The sequence below is a fragment of the Microcaecilia unicolor genome, chromosome 2, assembly GCF_901765095.1.
Source record: "Microcaecilia unicolor chromosome 2, aMicUni1.1, whole genome shotgun sequence".
NCBI classification, from domain to species: domain Eukaryota; kingdom Metazoa; phylum Chordata; class Amphibia; order Gymnophiona; family Siphonopidae; genus Microcaecilia; species Microcaecilia unicolor.
The window spans coordinates 220,861,806-220,886,200 of record NC_044032.1 but is presented as its reverse complement, the minus strand read 5'-3'; the positions used below and the strand labels follow the sequence as shown (position 1 = coordinate 220,886,200).

At 40.6% G+C, this 24,395-nt stretch overlaps 1 protein-coding gene across 1 annotated transcript in view; it reads right to left on the bottom strand.

The window, feature by feature from the left end:
* Positions 1–24,395, bottom strand: part of PRUNE2 (prune homolog 2 with BCH domain) — a 499,460-nt gene that overhangs the window by 336,023 nt on the left and 139,042 nt on the right. Inside the window, 2 exon segments of the mRNA XM_030193721.1 lie at positions 12,595–12,758; positions 19,786–19,988. Coding sequence (XP_030049581.1) covers positions 12,595–12,758; positions 19,786–19,988 — 367 coding nt within the window.

Genomic DNA, 24,395 nt, shown 5'->3' with positions numbered 1-24,395 from the left:
GAAGATGGATGCAACTAGGGATGTGGAAGAAGGGGAACAGAGAAGAAGATGAGTGGGACTTGGTGGGGGAGGGAGAGGGAGCAGAAGATGAATGGGACTAGGGGGTGTGGGAGACAGTAGGAACAGAAGATGGATGCAACTAGGGATGTGGAAGAAGGGGAACAGAGAAGAAGATGAATGGGACTAGGGGGTGAGGAGGAGAGAGAGGGAGCAGAAGATGGATGAGACTAGAGGGTGTGGGTGGAGGGAGGGAGAAGGAGCAGTAGATGGATGTGACTAGGGGTGTGGGGGGAAGGGGAACAGAGCAGAAGATAAGTGGGACTTTGGTGATTGAATGGGAAAGGATGACCACGAGGAGAGACAAGAAATGGAAAAGCCAACCTGGAAAAGAATTTACAAGATTGACACATGGAAAGTGGAATAGAGTGGGACTAACTCAATCACAAAAATAAAGTGCTCAGACAACAAAGGTAGAAAAGAAAAAATATATTTTTATTTAATATTGTTAAAAGATTGAGATGTGCCTGCTTTGTGAAACGTACCTTTTTAAAAAATTTTAAATGTTTATTTTTTTTTTAGTTTTGTATTTTGCAGAGTACAGGAGAAAAAAAAACATTTATGTTTCTCTGTTACCCATATTGCCCTGCTTGTAGAGACTGGCCTTCTTGGGTGGAGGGAAGGGGGGGGGGGGTCTCCATTTCAGTTTTTGTCTGAATGTTTTTTGTGAGTGTAATGTTGGTGGTGGGTTTCTGGTTGGGGATGGGCTCTTCACTGCCTAGGGGAAAAAAGGTATGTTTAATCTTTTTTCCCTAGCCAGTGAAGAGCCCACCCACACCCAGGAACCCACCAATAATGTTGCTCATTGCACAGGTTAAAAAAAACAAACCTTTTTTTAAAAAATTATGTTGGTGGGTTTTGGGGTAGGGATGGTCTCTGCAGTGCCCAGGTTTAAAATTTAAAAAAAAAAACGTTATATTTAATGTAGGCAGGTTCCTGGATGGGGGAGATATTAAAAGACAAAAAGTTTTATATTTAATGCTGTTGTGCTTCAGGGTTTGGGGGGGTGCCAGACTATGGGGAATGGGTAGGGGACAGGACTGACGCTAGACTATAGGGAGGGGTGGGGGTTAGGGTGGGGCTGATGCATAGCAATGGGATGGATGATGAGGAAGGGAAGGGTTGATGCTGGGCTATGGGTAGGGGGGTAGGGTAGATAAGAGAAGGGCTGATGCCGGGCTACGGGGCTGGATGGAGGGGTAGAGAAGCAAAGTTTGAAGGATTATATCATTGCTGTAATTATACTCTAGGATCCTGCCATTTGTGTTAAGATGTTTGCCGTTATAGTAGACTTACGCCTGGTCAAGTTTAAGATGTGGGATAATGTAACCATGATTAAAAATGTTGGTTTTTCCATATGTTGATGCAGGGCAGATGTTGGGCATACTACTTATTAATCCATCATCAAGTGCATTCTAATGCATTATTTTGTAGCAAGAAACATTACTCATACCTATATACACAGTGCCCATCCATATTAGCTCTGGGCCCACCCAAAATGTTAGGTCTGGCTACGCCACTGCATGTAGATGGATTGAAAGCTTTATTACATTAACATCAAATTCAACTCGACACAGCAGCCGTGTTTCGGTGCCGTAGTGCCTGCTTCAGGAGTCCTATGATGTCAGTTATATTGTCAAAGTAGTTAGGAATTATAGATAAGAAATTTGTACATATACAGGATATCAAACTGTGATACTTCACAGAGATCATCACTGGTAGTCCATGAAGATTTTGTTTTGCTCTCCTTCAGGGTTAAGTTTGTTCCCCCGTTTATGTACAAATTTCTTATCTACAATTCCTAACTACTTTGACAAGAGCCAGCTTCCCCTACTCCTCCTTTTTTGGCTTTGATTATGATACGTAGGGAATCAGTGCATCTCTACCTTTTTTGTAGTCTCACAGTACTACCACTAAGGGTCAGCCTTCTATTCAAAATGATGGTGCTGAACCCTAATGGTAATCTAGCAGTATTATCTCCAGGATTCAGCACTTCCATTTTGAAAACCGGAGCCAATAGAGCAGGAATGGAAAGGGGACCACTCCAGGCCCTTCCCACTAGGAACCAGGGATCATATCCGGGTAAGTCTCGGGGGTGGGCAAAAGGTCCAGGGGGTATTGTGTCCAGTTTTGGAGGCCATACATTGCTAAGGATGTAAAAAGACTTGAAACGATGCAAAGAAAAGCTACAAAAATGGTATGGGATTTGTGTTACAAGACGTACGAGGAGAGACTTACTGACCTGAACATGTAAACCCAAGAGGAAAGGAGAAACAGTGGTGATATGAAACAGACGTTCAAATATTTGAAAAGTATTAATCCGCAAACACACCTTTTCTGGAGACGGGAAGGCAGTAAAACTAGAGGACATGAATTGAGGTTGAAGGGGGGACAGACTCAGGAAAAAATATCAGGAAGTATTTTTTCACGGAGAGGGTGGTGGATAATTGGAATCAGTGGCGTTCCTAGGGGGGCGGACACCCCCGGGTGCATGCCGCTGGGGGGGGTGCCGCAGCGCACGCCTGCTGCGAGTTTACTAACTTTGCTCGTTCGCTGCAGCTCCCTCTGCCCCGGAACAGGAAGTAACCTGTTCCGGGGCAGAGGGAGCTGCAGCGAACGAGAGAAGTTAGCGAACTCTCGCAGCAGGCGCGCACCGCGGCACCCCCCAGTGGCGTGCACCCGGGGCGGACCGCCCCCCCCCCTTGGTACGCCACTGATTGGAATGCCCTCCCGCGGGAGGTGGTGGAGATTAAAACTGTTATATGTCACCAATGAAAGAGAAGAGAGTACCAAATCCAGTCATATAAATATAACTCTCAAGGTAATTGCCAAAAGAAAACTCTCAAAAGAACACAACAACTATAACTCTGTGAGGTGCATTCGTATTGTTTGAAAGGGTAAGGGAAAAAGCCTCTGATTCAAGCCGAACTTCCAACCCAATAGTTATAGGTTAATAACGAGGGTGGAGTTTTTATGTACAGTATGTAAATGTTGGGTATATTTTTTGTCATAGGCAAAAACCCCTTTAATATACATAAATGCTATCTCCACAGAGTATATGAGGGATCCAAATAAAACATGAAAGAATCAAATCCAAACTTAGCTTTTAAGTGCGAGTGCAGGGAAATGTGTGAGTCATTGGTTCAGCACGCCGACTCTGGCCATAGTTTCGCTAGAGAAGTGCTGTATCAAGGCGTGAGTAACCAGAAATAATCACTCACGAACAAACTTCCTGCTCACTAGTCCCAGAATTCAAAAATGCATGGGATAAACACAAAGGAATCTTGTTCAGAAGGAATGGATCCACAGAAGCTTAGCGGAGATTGGGTGGCAACACCAGTAATTGGGAAGCAAAGCTAGTCCTAGGCAGACTTCTACAGTCTATACCCTGAAAATGGTAAGGACAAATCAAGGTTAGGTATATAAAGTAGCTCATACAATGAGTTTATCTTGTTGGGCAGACTGGATGGACTGTACAGGTCGTTATCTGCCATCATCTACTATGTTACTATCAGGCTCATTTTTGAAAGAGAAGGATGTCCAAAAAATGACATAAATTGGCATTTGGACGTCCATCTCACAGAAACGTCCAAATTGGTATAATTGAAACCACATTTTGGACGTCTTTCCCAGAAGTCCGTCAGAAGGACGTCCAAATTTCAAGGGGGCGTATCGTGGGCATGTTCAAGGCGGGACTTGGGCGTTCCTAAGACTTGAACATCTTTGAGCTATAATGGAACAAAGCAAAAATGTCCAGAACTAAAACTTGGACGTTTTGAGCTAGACCTGTTTTTCTTACGAATAAGGCACAAAAAGGTGCCCCAAATGAACAGATTACCACTGGAGGGAATCAGGGATGACCTCCCCTTACTCTCCCAGTGGTCACTAACCCCCTCCCACCCCCAAAAACTGTGTTGAAGAACATTACTTGCCAGCCGCTATGCCAGCCTCAGATGTCATACTCAGTTCCATGACAGCAGAATGCAGGTCCCTGGAGTAGTTTAGTGCACTTCATACAGGTGACCCAGGCCCATACCTCCACTACCTGTTACACTTGTGCAGGAAACTGTGAGCCCTCTAAAACCCACCAGAAACCCACTGTACCCACATATAGGTGCCCCCTTCACCTGTAAGGGCTATGGTACTGGTGTACAGTTGGGGGTAGTGGGTTTTGGGGGGCTCAGCACACAAGGTAAGGGAGCTGTGTAGCCTGGGAGCATTTTATGAAGTCCACTGCAGTGCCCCCTAGGGTGCCCAGTTGGTGTCCTGGCATGTCAGGGGGACCAGTCTACTAAAAATGCTGGCTTCTCCCACATCCCAATGGCTTGTCGTTTTAGACTTGGATGTGTTTTCTTTGAAAATGGCCAAAGACATCCAAATTGAAAAACATCCAAATCGCGGGACGTCCATGGTATTTTCGAACACAAAAGATGGATGTCCATCTTTTTCAAAAATGACTGTCTCCCCGCTTCGGAATTTGGACGTCTTTGTAAAACGTTCAAATTCTGACTGAGACATTTCTTTCGAAAATGCCCCTCTATGTATGTTACTAATTAGATTGAAAACTTGGGACATCAAGCAAACACTTATCCTCAGACCTTAAAGAACGAGTAGGCCTGTACTTTGTCAAAACTGCATTAATGTCATTCAATGTCAGAGGACCGTCTATATTATAAAATGGCCAGACAGACATTCAGGTGAAGGAGTAGCTTAACGGTTAGTGCAGTTCACACAGAGCGCTAGAGATTGTTGGTTCATGTCTCACTAGAGGTTTTTGCAATTTTTGTTTTGATTTTTTTTTTTATTGTGAGCTCTTCATGGACAGGAAAATACCTACTATGACTTCCCTTACTCCATTCAGTGGAGAGCTACTGAGTCTGATCGCATTTCCGTAATCTGGACCTGCCAAGTAAAAGGTCTAAATACAGACATCCATCTTTTTGAACATGAAAGTCCCAACCCCCTCTGCAATCAAAGTTGAAAATCCATCTTTTGGCCATTCCCCAGTCCTGCCCAAAACACTCCCAGACAATGTGGATATACTGTGGTTTTATAAAATCGGTATTTGGCTGTCCCATGCAATATAGATATCTAAATGCTGGTTTTCATATGTCCAAAACATGAATACAGCTTCTATATAAGCACCTTAATGTCTTTAGGTAGGCTGAGACAAGTGTCTTATGGCCAGGGCACTCCTTGAATTTGTGGTTTCAAAAAACAATTTAGCTTAGTACAAATAAAGAATGTTTACAGTCCCATCCACAACCGTTTCACAGACATATGACATTAATTTCTAAACTTAGGCAATGGCAATAGAAAACAAATTGCAATCCTTGAGGCACCTCTTTTGGGTAGAACTAATTAAACAACATTTCAAGCTCACAAATACTTTACTGTCAACCACAGCTGTGGGGGTGAGTTGTTCTTGCTGCCTTGAGTTAATCGGTTGCACATAAGGTTTAAACATCCCAGAAATAGCAAGAAATTTCCTGCTGAAGGGGCATGATTCCATCTGAGCACCCAAATTGGTAAAAAGGAATTACTCACATCCACCAAATCCAAATGCCAAGAAGGACACTCAGAAGGAGGAGATCCTGTAGAACATACTGCATCGTTCCCCTCTGGGGCAACAACAAATCCAGTGTTTGAATGGGTTGGAAAATTACGAACTTTCTTGATTTAATTTAATTTAATTTGGCATTTATAACCCACTTTACCAACAAGTTCTAAGCAGTTTACAATTAACAGTATGTTATCAAAAGATGAGCTAACATTGCTTAGTAATAACATTACATCTTATTAACTACCTAGACATGGTTGAGCATAATTGTTTACCTAAAATCATATTTAATATGAAACTTGATAGTTTTTGGAAGTCGTCTATAAGGTAGACCCTTTGCCATTTTTATTGGGACAAGTTTAGGCTCCATGTGAGTGTTCTACTAGATTTAGCAGGTGGGTTCATGTCTCATCTTCCATGTCTTGTGTAGATGTGCAGCTAGTTTTCCTGAGGTTGAGCCAAAATGTTTCTGGAATAACCAAGTTTTAACTGAGCATCTGACAAAACATTTCCAGCTTCTTCTGCAGTTCTTCAGTCCAAAACCTCTAGGGGTGTCTCACATACTATATACAGGTCTCAAAACTAGTTCATAATTCTTCAAGTGTTAAAACACCCAAAAAAGAAAGTCATCCTATGTATGAATACAGAGGACTCTTAAAACATTATGAGGCACTTCACTATCATTTTTTAGTGCTGGGGGCAGGTCTGGGGCAGAGAGTGGGCATGTTTGCAGTAATCTGTTAGCATGTGGATATTGCTGTGCACTAAGGGGAAGGGAAATGGGACTTGATATAGCGCCTTTCTGGGGTTTTTGCAACTACATTCAAAGCGGTTTACATATATTCAGGTACTTATTTTGTACCAGGGGCAATGGAGGGTTAAGTGACTTGCCCAGAGTCACAAGGAGCTGCAGTGGGACATCAAGGGGCACTTTTACTAAGGTGCATAGGCACATATACGCGTCCAAAGCGCCCTTGGCAGTAATTGCATTTTTGGCGCACATCCAAAACACACAGTAGAAAATATTTTCTGTCATCTACTGCATGGCGCTTACCCAGTGATAATCGGCAGTTTATGCATGTTGAACACTTACCGTTCGGCTAGCGTGCGAGATCTTACTGCTAAGTCAATGGGTGGCAGTAAGGTCTCAGGCCAAAAATGGACACGCATTGGTTTAAATTTTGCCACACACCTATTTTCTGGCACAAAAAAAAGCTTTTTGTTCAGGCGCGCTGAGAAAATAGACCAGCGTGCATTCAAAACACGTGCCTACGCCAGAGCAGGCCACTTTTAGGTGCACCTTAGTAAAAGGGCCACTAACTGATTAGCCCAGGTTTAGCACACGAGTCCCTACAGCTTACAAAATAGGTGACAGTAGGGGCTCACATGCTAATGGGAAAATTAGTATATTGCTATTAATAAGCAAAATAGAAAAATTGGCCATTTTAACCCAGTGGTAAAAATGGCCTTAGCATGCAGGTATGACAATAAGTACATAAGTACATAAGTATTGCCATACTGGGAAAAACCAAAGGTCCATCGAGCCCAGCATCCTGTTTCCAACAGTGGCCAATCCAGGCCACAAATACCCAGCAAGATCTCAAAAATGTACAAAACATTTTATACTGCTTATCCCAGAAATAGTGGATTTTCCCGAAGTTCATTTAATAACAATCTATGGACTTTTCCTTTAGGAAGCCGTCCAAACCTTTTTTAAACCCCGCTAAGCTAACCGCCTTTACCACATTCTCTGGCAATGAATTCCAGAGTTTAATTACACGAGTGAAGAAAAAGTTTCTCCGATTCATTTTAAATTTACTACATTGTAGCTTGATCGCATGCCCCCTAGTCCTAGTATTTTTGGAAAGCGTGAACAGATGCTTCACATCTACCCGTTCAACTCCACTCATTATTTTATAGACCTGTATCATAGCTCCCCTCAGCCACTTTTTCTCCAAGCTGAAGAGCCCTAGCCGCTTTAGCCTTTCCTCATAGGGAAGTTGTCTCATCCCCTTTATCATTTTCGTCGCCTTTCTCTGCACCTTTTCTAATTCCACTATATCTTTTTTGAGATGCAGCGACCAGCATAAGGGTGCGCTAAAGCCACTTATTATCACTATATGGTCAAAGGGCCCTTTAAGGCCCTGTTTACTAAGCTGTGCTAGCATTTTTAGCGCACCCTAACCACATTTTTAGTGTGCGCTAACCATGTAGGTGCCCATAATATTCCTATGGGATCTTTTAGTTATTTAAAAAATAAATTCTATTTCACACTATCTTGACAATCTAGGGGGACTACAAATAAAACATGCATAATATTTCAAAGCAAATAACTGAGAACTAAAAAAAACAAATTATATCAAAAATCATCACCGGGTAGCCTCATGAAAAAGCCTTTTTAAACAGATAAGTTTGTTTCTGGAACATTGAAGTGATTCTATTTTGCACAAAGAGGGACAGCATTCCACAACTGAGGTCCTGCTACGAAAGTGCAAAACACCTAAGAGAGTAACTACACTGGCTCCCGCTCAAGGAACGAATTGAGTTCAAGATCTGCACGACCGTATACAAAATCATTCACGCAGAGGCCCCAATCTACATGCTGAACCTAATAGACTTACCACCCAGAAATGCCAGAAGATTAGCCCGTAAGTTCCTCAACTTGAACTTCCCCAGCTGTAAAGGAACCAAATACAAACAGGCATACGCTACTACCTTTGCGTACAAAAGCACACAGCTATGGAACGCACTACCCAAGACCATGAAAACCACAGACAACTTAACCAACTTTCGCAAATCTTTGAAGACATTTCTCTTCAACAAAGCCTACAAAAATAATCCTTGATGAATCAAACTACAAATCTTTGAAGACATTTCTCTTCAATATAGCCTACAAAAACAATCCTTGATGAATCATACTACTCCGTACATCACCCAAACGCTCTAAAACACTTCGACATGACCTTACCCATTACCTTCTAATTAATCCCTCTTTTACTTCCAATTTATTACCGACTGTATCTAATACTGTGTAATGATCATACCAAATTAACACCATGTAAGCCACATTGAGCCTGAAAAAAGGTGGGATAATGTGGGGTACAAATGCAATAAATAAAATAAGGTGGTAGAACGGAGTCCATGAAGAATAATTTTTCCCCAAGTTGGTACCTCAAAGAGACTTTTGTCTGCTGGATCATCAAGTTTAAGAGTAGAAGCAATGGCAAAAGGAGCTTCATTTTTTTTAAAGCTTTTTAAATTAATGTTAAGACTTTTAGGGGGAAAGTTAACATGAGCTACTATTAAGGCAAGTCCCATTTTATGCAGAGACTTAGGGCCCTGTTTACTAAGCAACGCTAAGGGTGTGCTTTTAGTGTGCACTAAGCATTAGTGCACAGTAAATGCTAAAGACATCCATAGGAATATATGGGTGTCTCTAGCATTTAGCGTGCACTAATTTTAGGCATGCTAAAAACGCTAGCGTGTCTTAGTGAACAGGGTCCCTAGTTACTAACAATCTGAGCTAACAGTGGAGGAATAGCCTAATGGTTAGTGCAGCAGTGATCCTGGGGAACTGGGTTCAATTCCCACTGCAGCTCCTTGTGACTCTGGGCAAGTCACTTAACCCTCCATTGCCCCAGGTTCAAATAAGTACCTGTATGTACTATGTAAACCACTTTGAGGGGTCCTTCAACTAAGCTGTGAGGAAAAGGACTCTTCACTGGCAGAAGGGGCCATTTTTCCAGCACATCAGGGCCCTTTTTCCCACAGCCAGCAAAACCCCCCAAAAATGGCCACGCGGCGAGCCCTTACCACCACCCATTGAGGTGGCAATAAGGGCTCGGGCAGCATGCGGCGATGCCTGATTACCACTGGGTTACCGCCGTGCTGCCATTTCCAGATGTTTTCTTTTTCCCCCAGAAATGGCACGCACTCAGGGTGGAACTACCGCCAGTGGCCATGTTGGCCCAGCGGTAGTCCCAAAAGAATGAGCAGTAAGCTCGCATTCGGCTTCCTGCGCTTTGCAAAAGGACCCCTGAATGTAGTAGCAAAAAACACAGAAAGGCAGTATATCAAGTCCCATTCCCTATAATAACCCATCTTAAAGGTAGTCCACATTGATAACTTCCCCCTTAAACTGTTTAGGCGGAATAGAAATTAATTTATACAATTAATAAAATCAACTGGCAGCCAATGGAAAGATGATAAAACAGGAGTGATATGCTCGAATTTTGACATGTGAGATATCCAACATGAAGCTGTGTTCTCTGCAACTTGCAAGACAGTCAGTACATAAGCTGGTAGTCTTATATACAGTATACAGTACTACACTAATCAAATGATACATGATCGTGCTTTGTAAGACTGATCAAAAGCTCTCTGGAGTTAAAAGGTCTTGCTATCTTCTTACTAGATGTAATTTCAAAATGATTGTTTTTATTACATATTTAAGTGTGGGCATAATAATAGAGTGGAATCTCCCAAATAGTGAATTTCCTTCAGGAAAAATTACTTGGACAATTTATCAAATTCATCTGAGTTAGAAACAAAACTTGGATCTTTCTAAAATTTAGTTGGAAGCGATGTACTGACATCCACTGTTTAATAAGTATGATACATTGTGTGAAGTATTTTACTTGCTGGCAGGTTTCTCTTCTTTCCCTCAGGATTATACAGATTTTTTTTCCTGCTCATTCTTTTTTAGGAAGTCTTTGATTTTCTCTGTTAGCTTTGAGGAAATGGATATCTCTGATATCTTTGTATTTTGCACAGTGCAGTAGGAAATGCATTCCTGTTCCTATTTCTCCAGTATTTCATTGCATGCAAATTCAGACTGTTTGGGGTTTGCTATTCAGTTTTCATCTACATCATTCTATTCCTAGTCTATAGTCACTTACTCTGTATTTGGTGAGGGTCTGTCTGTGTTTTGTATGTGTGAACAAGATTCTGCTAGTGTATAGTTTCTATGCAGGAGTCTGTAACAGTCCAGCTTCTTCTGTTTTTGGATCTGTGCCTCCCAATAGGAGGTATATCCAAGGTTTGGGCATGTTGCAGTGTTTACTTTAGATTACCTATTTTTCACAGGCACAGTTGTTGCACTTTGGGTTCTAGGTGTTAATGTTGATTTGGTAAGGCAGGTTTGCTACATGTGTGTTGAGTGCATTTTTTCCAGGGTTTTGTGTTATTTCACAGAGTGCCTGGTAGTGCAGGGAATTTTTGTTGAATTTTTGGAAATTATTATTATTATTATTATTTGTAGCATTTGTATCCCACATTTTCCCACCAATTTGCAGTCTCAATGTGGCTTACATTTGCCGTACTGGCGATTGCCATTTCCGGTCAATAGGATTACAGATGGTACATACATGGTAGAAGAATACATTATGATATTACTTAGGTATCAGCATTATGTTGTTGCATAGGTATTGACATTAGGGTAGAAGTGTTTGTGTTTGTTCAGTAAAAACAATGAGGTAGGTCAGTCGTGTGGTAAGAGGCATACACCACACGAATATACACCAAAATTTATATATTCTCCTTTGTATTGTGAGTAGTATGGGGAAACAACAAAATTCTGCTCGGCATCCATTATTGGGCATGTTTCTGTATGCTCAGAGTATCTGTCAGCAGAAATAGAGATATAGGTCTTTTACTGGTGTTTTGGCCCATTCTATGTTGACTCCAGACTTTGCTCCCCTATAATAGGATGGGTTGAATGATGCTATCAAGTAATTTTAATTATAGTGTAACTACATCCATTTGTACTCATCATGAACACAGGTCCTTAGTCAAGTGGCAAATGCATGGGCACCTGTACCCAGAAACAGAGCAGGACAATTTTCAGTTGCTGCTGTTATCACTTCATATCCCAGTCTGAGGGTTAAGTGGGAACAGCCACTGGTATCTATGCTTCCCAACCCTACACTTGCGATTGTCACTACCACTGCTCCCCATGGAAATTTAAGTGAGTCGAAGGAGACCCCAGTATTCATACAGCTTCCCCTATCAAGACCACCACCATTTGGGAGATCAGGAGGAGCCATCAATGTCCATATTCCCCCACCGCGAATGCTCACTTCTGTGGATTTGGGGAGGAAGAGTCACCTGGATGGAAATTCATTGATGTGAACTGCTTCCAGCAGACCCTTTTCAAATTATTGTTTTGATTGATAAGGTGTTTTTAATCTAAACAGAATGCCAAAATAATTGCATGTAACGTACATGTAGTTATAACATGAACACAGTCTCCGCTAGGGTGAATGGCTTGATAAGATATTCTTGGCACATGAAGTGTATGACATCTTCCAAAAGAGAGAAGGAACAATGTGACTCAAAGAATTGCATGAAATATCAACTCAGCTTTGTCTGTCACACTGGCAAGGCCCATGACAAATTTGACAAAGTGGAGAAGCATTTATGTCTCTATGTTGATGCCCCACTGCTTGATGCTACTATGGGCAGATGGGGCATACTGAGAGAAAAGGGTAATGGCAATTTGATTACAGATAATGAAGAGATAATGAAAGTCACACATTTTAACATCAAAGCAGAAATCAAATGAGCATTTTCTGATTGGGAGGTATTTAAACATTCAAGCATAGGCCCTTGATCCATATTCCTTGTCCATTGTAGCACGCATATATCATTACTGCCCCCAACTGTCACACAGCCCCTGGACTCAGTATTAAAACAAGTACTGTGTAAGAGTTGTTCCAGCTACCTAACCGCTAGGTAGCTAGTGCCATTTAATATGCTAGTTTAGTGATACAGCAAGAAAGCCCTCATGCCTATGCTTAAATGCACATTCTTAATATTCAATAGGATGCTTCCCATTACTATCTGCTTTTTTTATGATGCTTCCTGCAGCCTTCAAAGAGATTGTTAACCAAAGAATGGATCGCACTCTTTCTGCATGAGCACATTCAGAAACACCCCATTAAATCTTTCCGTATTTAATAGAAAAAGTCATCTCTCACCTCTGAGGAGATGAGCCAGTTGCTGAGTAACTAACTCAGGTGCCTCTTGAAGAATTTCTTTTAATACTAAAGAGGACGACGACTCCTGGACCTCTAGGCTGGCATCCCATTGCTCCTCTGCATTAATGACTTTGACAACTGATGATTCCAAGAATTCATCGTCGCTACCATGCACAGGTGAAAAAAATATACGTTTATGAATTGATAAAATTATTTCAAATACCACTTTTTTTTTTACTGCAATCTGTTGATACAATATAATTGATAGTCATAGGCACTCACAGTATACTTTGCTGCAGCAGTCATGCTATAACATCTCATGTATTAACAACATTTTATTCAAAGGAGTTGGTGTTATAATGTAACCAGTACATTTATCGATTTATCATATAACTTTCAATAGGATTATTTAAATGATTCTTTGTCTTTGCTAAAGCTATTATCTAAGGGGTACATTGTCAGTAAACCACTCAAGTGAGACAGCTGCAATAATGTAGAAGGCTAAATTAAGGTACATTTTAAGCTGCAACTTAAAGCTTGGCAGACTAATACTTAACACAGGGGCAAAAGAGAGGGTCAAAGTACACACTATAGAAGTAACTACAAAAATGCACCAAGGGCAGTCAAGGAAAGGGTAGTCAAGAGTCCTTGGACCTTGGTGCTTTTTTTTAGACTAATAGTTAACCACATATGCAAGTCTAGTTTTCAAGATATCCGTAATGAGTATGTGTGAAATAAATGTGCGTGGACTGCCTCTATTGTATGCAAATCTATCTCATGCATATTCATTATGGGTACCTTGAAAACCTGACTGGCTGGATGCGTCACAAGGACTGGGTTGAGAACTCTGCTGCAATAGGATATGCCCGCTTAATTCCTAAGGTAGCCATTCTAAAATTGGGCATCCTTTTTAAGGAAAAGGGGATATAATTTGATATACCACCTTTCTGTGATTACAATCAAAGCAGTTTACATATTATATACAAACACTTATTGTGTACCTGGGTCAATGGAGGGTTAGGTGACTGCCCAGAGTCATAAGGGGATGTAGTGGGAATTGAACCTGGCTCCCCTGGTTTTCAGGCCAGTGCCCTAACTTTTGGGCTACCCCACAGCTATACAGAGAGCATCTATTCTATAATGGCATCTGGGCCTCTAGATTCCATTATAGAGTACTAGTGTAAATCCACATTGGAGTTTACACTAGTATTCTATAATGGAATCTAGAGGTCAAAGGCAGGCATAAATGGGTGAGCTTAAGTGTGGCTCGCAATGTGCATAACTTACAGGATTCTGTAAACTAGGCATATGTCCCTCCCATGCAGTTACATCTTATAGCACTTGGGTGTGCCCTTATAGAATACTGTGTAGTGCACTTACACTTGTAAGTGACATTTTTCTGTGCACTTGTGTGCACACGGTGGGCATAACTATACACACTCAGTTATAGAATCGACTTTCAGGTATAGGCCCTACTACTTCATTTCTTGGTGCAGTGCCTCCACTACTTTGACTGCCCACGTGTGCCGCACTACGGAGATTATTGGTGAATGGATGCTCCCACCTATGAAACTTGATTTCCACTGACTGGTGAAAAAAGAGAATCAGTTAACACATGTTTCTTGTTGACAAAAGAGGAGGATGAAGAGACAAATGCTAAAAGGTCCTTTTACTAAGCTGTGATAAAAAGTGGCCTTAGCGTGCCCTTACGGGGGTCTTTCCTGCATGCTGCCCATTTCTACCACAGCTGGAAAATGGCCGATTTTCCATTTATTTATTTATTTATTTATTTAGGCAGAAAAGACCTCAGTCAACCTTGAAAGTAAAGCCAATGCCACTCACAAATAGCGGCACAGGAAAAGGCTACCCAAGGAAAACATCAGTGGTCATAAAAACTCCACTAACCAACAATAAGGAAATATCATTCTTTTTTTTTATAATTTTTAAAGAAATGTTAATGTCCCAAATGCATATAATAGCAATCTTAAAGCTTGATACTTAACTTAATCAGTAACAGATTGCAGTTCAAGTCCATTGAAGATTCCTTCACCCTCTATTGTATCTTGAATACCAAAAATAATGCTGGCATAACACTGGTGTTTTTCTTCCATTTTCATGGAGGCAGGGTGCATTGTTATATATATTTAATATGAGTATTATCTGTATTCAATTGCATTGTCTGTGTAATAGATAGCACTGTGTATTAGGCCTGCTTTTCCTATAGTTTGCAGTATCCTGTACTTGACTCCTTGTGACCTTTCCCTATTGACTGTTAGCTCTGAGCTAGGGCCAGCCTTCCCTCTCTGCCCCTGCGGGCTGTGTGAGAGAGTCCAGTCTTGTTGTGATTAGCAGCTGTTCTTGGGCAGATCCCTCCTTAATCTACTGTAATTCCATCAAGATTTTTCACCATCTTCCCAAGTCATTCCCCTTTTATTTTCCCTGAGTTACTCCCCCTTATTCTCCTTTGAGTGTTATAGCTTTTCCTCTCAGCTGGGCTGAGGTTCTGGCCATCTCCTTGCCTCTGGAGTGGCTAGATACAGACTCTGTGCAGAAGGCAACAATTCTGTCTAAGCAATTAAACTAATGACTTATTAAAACTTCACTATTGATAATGTGTCCCTACCCTTTTTCTACCACCATGAAAATCTTGGGAATAACTGTCGACCATTACCTATCATTTGGTGATTTCTAGTGTCTTTAATTCCCCATGGAGATTGAAAACACTGAGGCCTTTATTTTCTAACTAACTTTTTCACTCTTTAATTTAATCTTTAGTGTTATCCAATTTGATTACTGTAATGCTGTTTACTCAGGCCTAAAAGTCTCTCATCAAAAAACTTCAAACACCTCAGTTCTTCTTTTAATCAAATTGCATTGGCTTCCAATAAATGCAAGATTTACCTTTAAACTGTATGTACTTGGTTATCAAATTTTATTTGGTCTTTTACCTGACTGTATACAATACTTGTTAGAATTACCATTACATAATGCTCATCCAATGTCAAGAAATTATCTTCTCCTCCATTTTCCGTATTGTAAAAATCTTCGTTACAGATCTGTTCATGATGCAAGCCTCACAAACACAGACACTAGGAAATGGAAATCCCTACCAAAGTCACTCAGATATGCTACTGACTACTTTAAATTTCATAAATTGCTGAAAGCATTCTTATTTAGTGACTTCCTCGCCACTGTTGGTGATTGTTTATCTTTTAGTTAATTTGTTATTTCAAAATGAGTCATCTTACTACTTGGATATTTTTACTTATTATTGTTTTGTATTTTCGTTATAGTTATCATTGTAATTTGCTATAAAAGTCTGATGTAAGCCACACTGAATCCGAACTTGTTTGGGATAATGCAGGGTACAAATGCCATTAATAAATAAACTGTGAGTTGGATTTCTATGTTTATTTTGAGTACTACAATAAGGAAGATTTGCTTAAGAATTGAGAGTCTACTGGTAAAACTTCTACTTGGGGATGGTTTAAGCTGGCTGTTGAAGCTACTCTATACTTTGCCTAGAACAGTAAAACCGGCGTGCTGCTGCACTGCCCTGAGGGACTTTCCAATGGAGTTCTCGACAGTAGCTCTGTTTCTCTAATGCTGCTTCAGGAGACCCTCTAAATCAAATGAACATGAACAATCTATCAATGTAAATAGAAAATTCATACCTAAATAGATACAGTCATTGTTCAAAAATAACTCACATAACATCCACCAAACACTGCCAGATTTGAAAAAGTTCAAAATAGCTGCTCAGTAGTGGCTTGGGTTTCTTATTGGGTCTCAACAAGATCATGTGATCACAAACAAACATAACTTTATAGCTAAATTCTTCAGAAGCAATACTCAAACGAAAGTCTTCCACTCTATAACTGAGTTCAAACCCTGAGGCTCACAGGATTGCAGAGTGCAAATCCAGTGTTGTTCTTTTTGCAGTAAAAAAAATGACAGAAGTCACTTCCCCGCGACAACGGTATCAGCTGTTCAATAATCCAGCAATGTAAATCCAAAAAAGCATGTTTCTGATGGATACAATGTTGCAAGTTTACTGTGCGCTAAACAGTTCTTGTGCTCACTCATGAGGGTTTTAAATGATCGAGAAATCTGATGCCGGTGGACCCACTTTTCCACTGCATTATGCCAGCTTTATTTTTTGTATTCAAGATACAATAGCGGGTGAAGGAGTCTTCAATGCACTTGAACTGCAATCTGTTAAGTATCAAACATCGATTGCTATTGTATGTACTTGGGATATTAACATTCCTTTAAAAATTATTTTTAAAGAATGTTATTTCAAGATTTTCCATTTTCCCAATTAATGGCCATGTGCTAATGTTGTCATTAGCATGCAGTCATTAATAATAATTAGTGTGTGAGCATTTACCACCACCCATTTTGTAGGCAGAAAGGGTTCATGCGCTAATCCTGCGCTAATCAGTTAGCTCGCAGTAATGTGGCTGTGCTCTCTCTGATTCACGCTGTCATACTCACTCTCTACCCCCAGACACACCTCCTCCAAGAAAAATGTGGAGGAGCATTTTTGATATGATATCTAAGTCGGACTTTGAATGTTTTGCACTAAACATCCCAAATCTAAATAGAAAACATGAACATTTTTGAAACCACAAAACATCTTTTTTGGGGGGGGACAATACTATTTATATCAAAGTTTTGTGCTCTGAGCATTTCTTTTTTCAGGCCATTTTTGGGGAAAAAAGTACACGTGAAAAAATAGAAAATCAAGTCATTGGGATGTAGGAGGAGCCAGCATTTTTAGCAGACTGGTCCCAAATACATCCCAGAAGAGCAATGGGGCACCCTAGGTGGCACTGCTATGGACTTCATATAAATGCTCCCAGGTACATATCTCACCATTGCTCCCTTGTCAGTTGAGCCCTCCAAAATCCACCCAAAACCCACTACCCTGAACTGTATACCACCAGGGGCGTAGCCAGACATCCAATTTTGGGTGGGCCTGGGCCCAAGATGGGTGGGCAGAAGAACTTCGCCATGTCCCATAAGTGATTTGGTATCTCCCTCTCTCACCTGCATACCATATGATCTCTCAAACATCCCACTCCCCCGCATGCATTTTAAATAGCAGATTTTCACTGGAAGTGAGCAGCAACTAACACACGCTGCTCATGTTGGCCCCACAGTTTTCCCTCTGATGCATCTTCCTGTTTCCGCATAGGTGGGAATACATCAGAGGGAAGGCTGTGGGGTCAGTGCGAGCAGTATATATCAGTCGCTGCTCACAGCAAGTGAAGATCTGCTATTTAAAAGTTATGCAGGAAGGACAGTTGTTGGGAGTTTTTGGCTAGTGGGGCTTTGGGATCCCTTCCAGCCACACATTATAGGTGTGCTGCCACTGGATGGGCCTGAGCCCACCCTTGGCCACTGTATACCACTGCAATAACCCTTATGGATGAAGGGGGCATCTATATGTGGGAACTGTGGGTTTCTGGTGAGTTTTAGGGGGCTCACAATTTACACCACAAGTGTAACTGGTAGGGAGAGGTATGGGTCTGGGTCCACCTGTCTACAGTGCATTGCACCCACCACTACATTACTCTGGGGACATGCATGCATGTTGCTCTAATGGACCTGGCAATAACATCTGAGGCTGTCATAGAAGCTGGTGAGTACTATTTTTATTAACATTTTTGGGGGGTGGGAAGGGATCAGTGACCATGGAGAGTAAGGGGGGTCATCCCTGAATCCCTCCAGTGGTCATTTAGGGTACCTTTTTGTGAATTATTTGTTATAAAAGCAGGTGTAGACCAAAACATTGAAGTTTTTGCCCTAGACATTTTTGTTTTGTTCCACTTTGGCTTGAAAATGTCCAAGAGTTAGGCATTTATTTATTTATTGCATTTGTATCCCACATTTTCCCACCTATTTGCGGGCTCAGTGTGGCATGCCCTAAACCCACCCTAATCCCACCTTTGAAACATGTCCAACATGCCCCCCTTGTGATTTGGATGCACTGCAGATGAAATGCATAGATAAACGTCTGCAAAACAGGTTTCAAAAGTACCGATTTGGATGTTTTGAGAAGAAATCCATTCAAATGGTCCTTTATGACACTTTTTAGACATTTTTCTCTCTTGAAAATGAGCCCAACTGATTTTTTTTTTTAGCATGTGGTTTGCGTGCACACATTGGAATTTTACCACAGGACACCTCAGCACATCCCGCGGTTAACCCCTTTTAAACTGCAGTGAGAATGTGCTAGCACATACCGCAGTTTAATAAAGAGTCCATAAAAAAGGTGTCAAAAAAGAAGATACAGCTACAAAAAAAGTCTATGATACTGAAAAAAAATCAATGACCAAGTATTAGCTTTGCAAGTTTAGTAGTAAAAAATGAGGCAGATCATCGGAAACATCTATTGAGGTACCTGGATATAATTACCAAGAACCACAAGCATAATGGAAACTAGATTTATCTAAATTAAACAACTTTCACTTAGTGGGGGAGAATGGAAAGGGGTTAGGGCCATGGAGCAATTTGTTAAAATAATATTCACATCTGGAAAAGGAAGTGAAGGAGATGTCGGCCTGTCTTACTTATCCTTCTATGTAAGGCCCGCTGTTTCTGCAACCCAACTTAAATGGAGAGATTATCCATACAACCACGATTTTTCTGCTAAATAGATCATTTCTGACCTGGCCACTGTCCCTTTTAAAACAGATAAAGTTTGGCTGCCTACTGATTTATACAACCAAATTTTATCTGGTGACTGCTGTGGGAAAGTTAAACAGAAGTATTTATGTGGCATTGATCCTAACCACATAAGTTATTCTGAAAAATGTGTAGAACAAAAGTACTGCTTTTATATTCTTGTAGCACACATTTTTTTTTATCTTGTTCACTTTAAATATTAAATAGCAAGGATAAAATTGTAGTGGTGGCTTTTAGAAGGGGTTCAGCATGAGTGAACAGTGAATATGCCCTTAGGGCTTGCCATAGCTTTCTCTCCATTTTCATAGCACAAAAAGATTGACGTCTCTGTTCAGCTTTGCTATCAGAACTGTATTCTTGGGTCTGTTAACCACCCTTCAAGCAGTCACCCTGCCAGAAAGGCCCAGTCAATTCTACTAGTATGTTTGTCAAGAGAACAAGGAGAGAGATAGAGAGAGAAAGAGAAACCTGCCACTATTATCACGTAAAGTGCACTACCTTGTCAGCTCACTGCCCTTAATCAGTGTTAAAGCAAGTTTCCCTTCCTCATTCAGCTGTTGCAAATTGATATCATCTCGGAAGATAAGGCACGATTCAGGAATACTCAGCTCTTCCAACATGAACCTGGTTTCACTGTAGTAGCTGAATTCCAATCTTGGTATATTCAGAACAGGCAAACACAGAACATCAGGAGGACTGATCTGCAAACAAACCAAAAGAGAGTAAGTAACAGAAATACCTAAACAGAGAATGACTAGGACCTCCTTATCGAAACCTTTTTAGCTAGCGGTAAGCCCGCGTTGGGCTTAACGCTGCTTTGTAAAAGGGCCCCTAGCGAGTTTAACAGACATAATCTATACAGTGCCATCACCCGGAAAAGATATAGCTAACTAAGAAAGGTTTAGAGAAGGATAACAAAAATGACAAGAAAAAGCACCTTTCTTATAAAGAAAGGCTAAAAATGTTAGGGTTCTTCAGCCTGGATAAGAGAAGGGATGCGATATTCATAAAACCATTAGTGGGGTAGAACAGTTACAGGTGTGAGCTGTACGTGCATAAGCATTGCTGTATAGGGAAAGACCCAAGGTCCATCAAGCCCAGTATCCTGTTGCCCACTGTGGTCAAATCTGAGTCACAAATACCTACCAGGATCCCAAAACAGTAAAATGGATTTGATGCTGCTTGTCCCAGAAATAAGCAGTGGATTTTCAACAAGTCCACTTTAATATTGGTTTGTGGATTTTTCTTTTAGGAATTTTTCCAAACTACTACTACTACTACTACTATTTAGCATTTCTATAGCGCTACAAGGCATACGCAGTGCTGCACAAACATAGAAGAAAGACAGTCCCTGCTCAAAGAGCTTATAAACCCTGCTACCTTAACAGCTTTTACCACATTCTTTAACAATAAATCCCAGAGCTTAAATAGGGACAGTTCAACTTGTCAAACATTAAAACAAGAGGGAAATTCATGAAACTGACAACCAGCAAACTCAAAATTCAAGTTGGTTAATCTTTCACACATCATCCGATTTCACTGTGGAATCTGTTCCTGGAGGACATAGTCAAGGCAATTAACAAAGAAAAGGTTCAAAAAAGGGTTGGACAAGTTCTTGGAGGAAATTTATAAGCCAAGTAGATTTGGGAGAGCAATTGCTCATCCCTTGAAATGAGTTATCAGAAACAGGATTACATTTTGGGATCTGCTGGGAATTTGCAACCTAGCTGGCCACTATCAGAGACAGGAGGCTGGAATCCATACTTCTGGCTTAGCATGATTTTATAATATGTTTTTATAACAGAAGTTATACCAGGGAAAAAATGCAAAGTAGGGGTGTTGATAATGAGAGAATTAAATCTACCAGATGTAGACCTAAGAATGCCATCTACAGGATCAACTAGAATTAAGGAGGTATTGGAATCCTTGCATGAGATATTTCTCATGCAGCTATGGAGATCATTCAAGACAGTGTCACTGTACCTGAAACTGACAATTGGATAAAATATTACTGATGTAATGTGAGGGTATAGTATACAGGCTTATTTTCAAAGCACTTAGCCTCCCAAAGTTCCATAGAAACCTATGGAACTTAGCCTCCCAAAGTGCTTTGAAAATATGCCTAATCTGGGATTTGGTGATCACTTTAATATGTGGTTTAATGTAAACAGTAAACCAAGCAGCAATCTAACTTCCTGGTTTTTTTTTTGGGGGGGGGAATCTTCAGCAATGCCGCAGGTATTATTTACTAATGCAGTTGTTGGAGAACAGAACCAGAGAGTAGATGATCGAGAAAATCTATGCTCCTTTGGTGCTAATGTCATGTTTGGAGGTTTGCAGAAGCCAGCAGTGATGAATATGGATGTGGATGCACTCTGGAACGCTATTAAGAGTCTGGACACCTCTTTTAAGACTTATTTTCAAAGTATATTTAAGAATTCTGATGAAGTGGCAGCCAAGGTAAATCTGCATGGGGACCAGTTAGTTCAGCATTCTAGTAAACAGGAAATACTGAGCGAGTAATTGGGAGAGGTGAAAAAATGGAGATGACGTTTCGAAAGACAGAGATATAATGGGATGGAAATAAGAATACATGGAAAATGAGCTTTAAAAAAAAAAAACAATCTAAGGTTTTAAAACTTTTCTAAGTCTCCACTGATATACCCTGTTCAGATGGTTAAGGAGATATTATTAATACCAACTGAATCCTTGCAGTTATTGTACAGGCACAATATCTGATATCTTTGTTTTGACCAAGATAATTTTAGAATAATAGTATATGATTTTACCACAAATTGATTATTGTAACCTACTATATGTAGGGTGTGGGGCCCGATGCTCCGTAGAAATTACAGATGCTGCAAAATATGGCAGCCGAGTTAATTTTTTCAATGTCCAAATATGATAGGGTTATGCCGTTATATGTTATGTTACATTGGCTTCCTGTGGAGGCTAGAGCAAATTTTAAGTTATGTACTTTTATTTTTCTTATCGTTTATGGCTCCAGTTTATATGAATAATCTGATTTTACTACCCAACCATAATATATTAAGAAGAGCCAGACAATATTTGGAACTTATGCATCCTAGTCCTAAAAAAAAATTATTTATAAATCTGTTCCTACCAGAATATTTCAGCTTCAAGCAGCTAAATGGTGGAATTCATTACTCATACAGCTTAGAAAGATTCCTTTTTATGGTTTATATCATAAATCGCTTAAAATCTTTTTTGTTTACAAAATATGTACTGTCTAATGTTCAAACTGTGCTTTCAATGATAGTTAAATTTTTGTTGTTTCTGGGAATACCCAGCTCTTGATTTGTAAACCGCATTGAACTCTGTTGGGAACATTTGTGGGGTATAAGAAATGAGGTAATGTAATATAAAAATGTGGAATAAGCAGCTCTTCTCCAACTTTACAAGGAGATGTTGCCCTGGATCCCATGAATGGTACAGCTTTTCTGGAAAGTTCTCTGGATGTCATCACAGCTCAAACTACTCTCCTAGTGACTTTTGCTTTGGCATCAGATCATCACTGTACCTTATTTATATTTTCATCATATGCATGAGCAGTTTTGGGCTCTGGTACATATTTTTAGAGAAGCACCAGAAAGACCTCTTGGCCTTGCAACCAAGGGTCTTGGCATTAGGTGCTACATCTCTTTTAAAATTTCCTGCTAAATGTTATATTACTTATCTTGCAAAATATTATATACATATATATATATATATACAGGGCTTGTTTTGAGGGGGTACTTGGGGATACTGAGTACCAGCACCTTTTCCACTGTCTGCTAAACTTGACCCATGGTTCTTGTATTTTAATGAAAGAGCTCAGGTTCTACATACAAATTCTGCCTTGTCATAGATTCTATGACTGGTTGCAGGGGTCCTGGCTATTGTAGGGTAGGTCCCTCAATGATCACTCCACCCCTGAAGGGTGGCCTGGCATTTGAGTACCGGCACCTTTTTTGCCTGACAAAATGCACTGTATATATATATACAGCACAATCCTAGCTGAACAAAATAAGAGCAGACCATATGAAAAACACAGTCTTTGCTACTTTTAACTCCCAGGTCTACAAAAGTGGTAAATAAAGACTGTGTTTCTCATATGGTCTGCACCTCTTTTCTTCTCCAAATTGGATTTTGTGGACCATTTTTTTTCACAATCCTGGCTGAGGCAACTGTGACTAATGCTGCCCCCCCCCTTTTTTTTTCCTAAGAGATTATTTTGACTAGTATATATTTCCTGGAGTTTCACCCCAAATATTGTGATCTACTGGAAGTATTTGTATCTTTGATAGAAAATGTCTATTTTCCTTTTTGATGTAATACTGATTTCCTGTTTTCAAGCGTGTGATGCTTGATGGTAATTTCAAAATTTATAAATTCAAAAAATAAGAAAAAAGAAGTAATCTGTACTAGAACAAAGGACTAAGGTGCCGCTGGAAAAATTACCGGGTCGCAAACAGTGACCAATGCACAAAGGGGATCACATCCAAATAACATGCATGGATCCCCTTTTGTTCATCGATCACTGTTTGCGACTGGAAGCTGTCAAATACATTTGACAGCTTGCATACAATCCTTTGTGATCCAGTAGATTCCCGAGACTCCCCACCTTCCCCTCTCCACTTACAGACCCCTTCCCCAAGCAAAAGAACCCTGGTGGTCCAGTGGACTGCCTGCCAACACCCCCCCCCCCCCCATCACTCCCTGGTGCCTCTGGGATTTTGGTTTGGGGGATTGCAGGGGGAGGGGAGTCAGGAGGAGAGATGTAGGAAGCACATCTCCTCTCCTCTCAAGACAACTCCAGAGCAGCCATAAATTCTAGCTCGGTTTTTATGGCTGCTCTGGAACTGTGCATCACACTGAATGCTTATTAGAATACTAATGACCTCACTGTAATACATTTGCATAAGGTTCTCGGTGGCTGCTAATAGCACACGGTAGAGCCACGGAAAAACTCTTCGTACATTATTTGGTAAATAAAGTTTGCTTTACACTGGCTGCAACCATTCTAAAGCAAACGTTGACAGCACGGTAAGCTTTGTGTATCAGGGCCTAAGACTTCAGAAGGGCTGAATCTAAGAAAATGAATGATC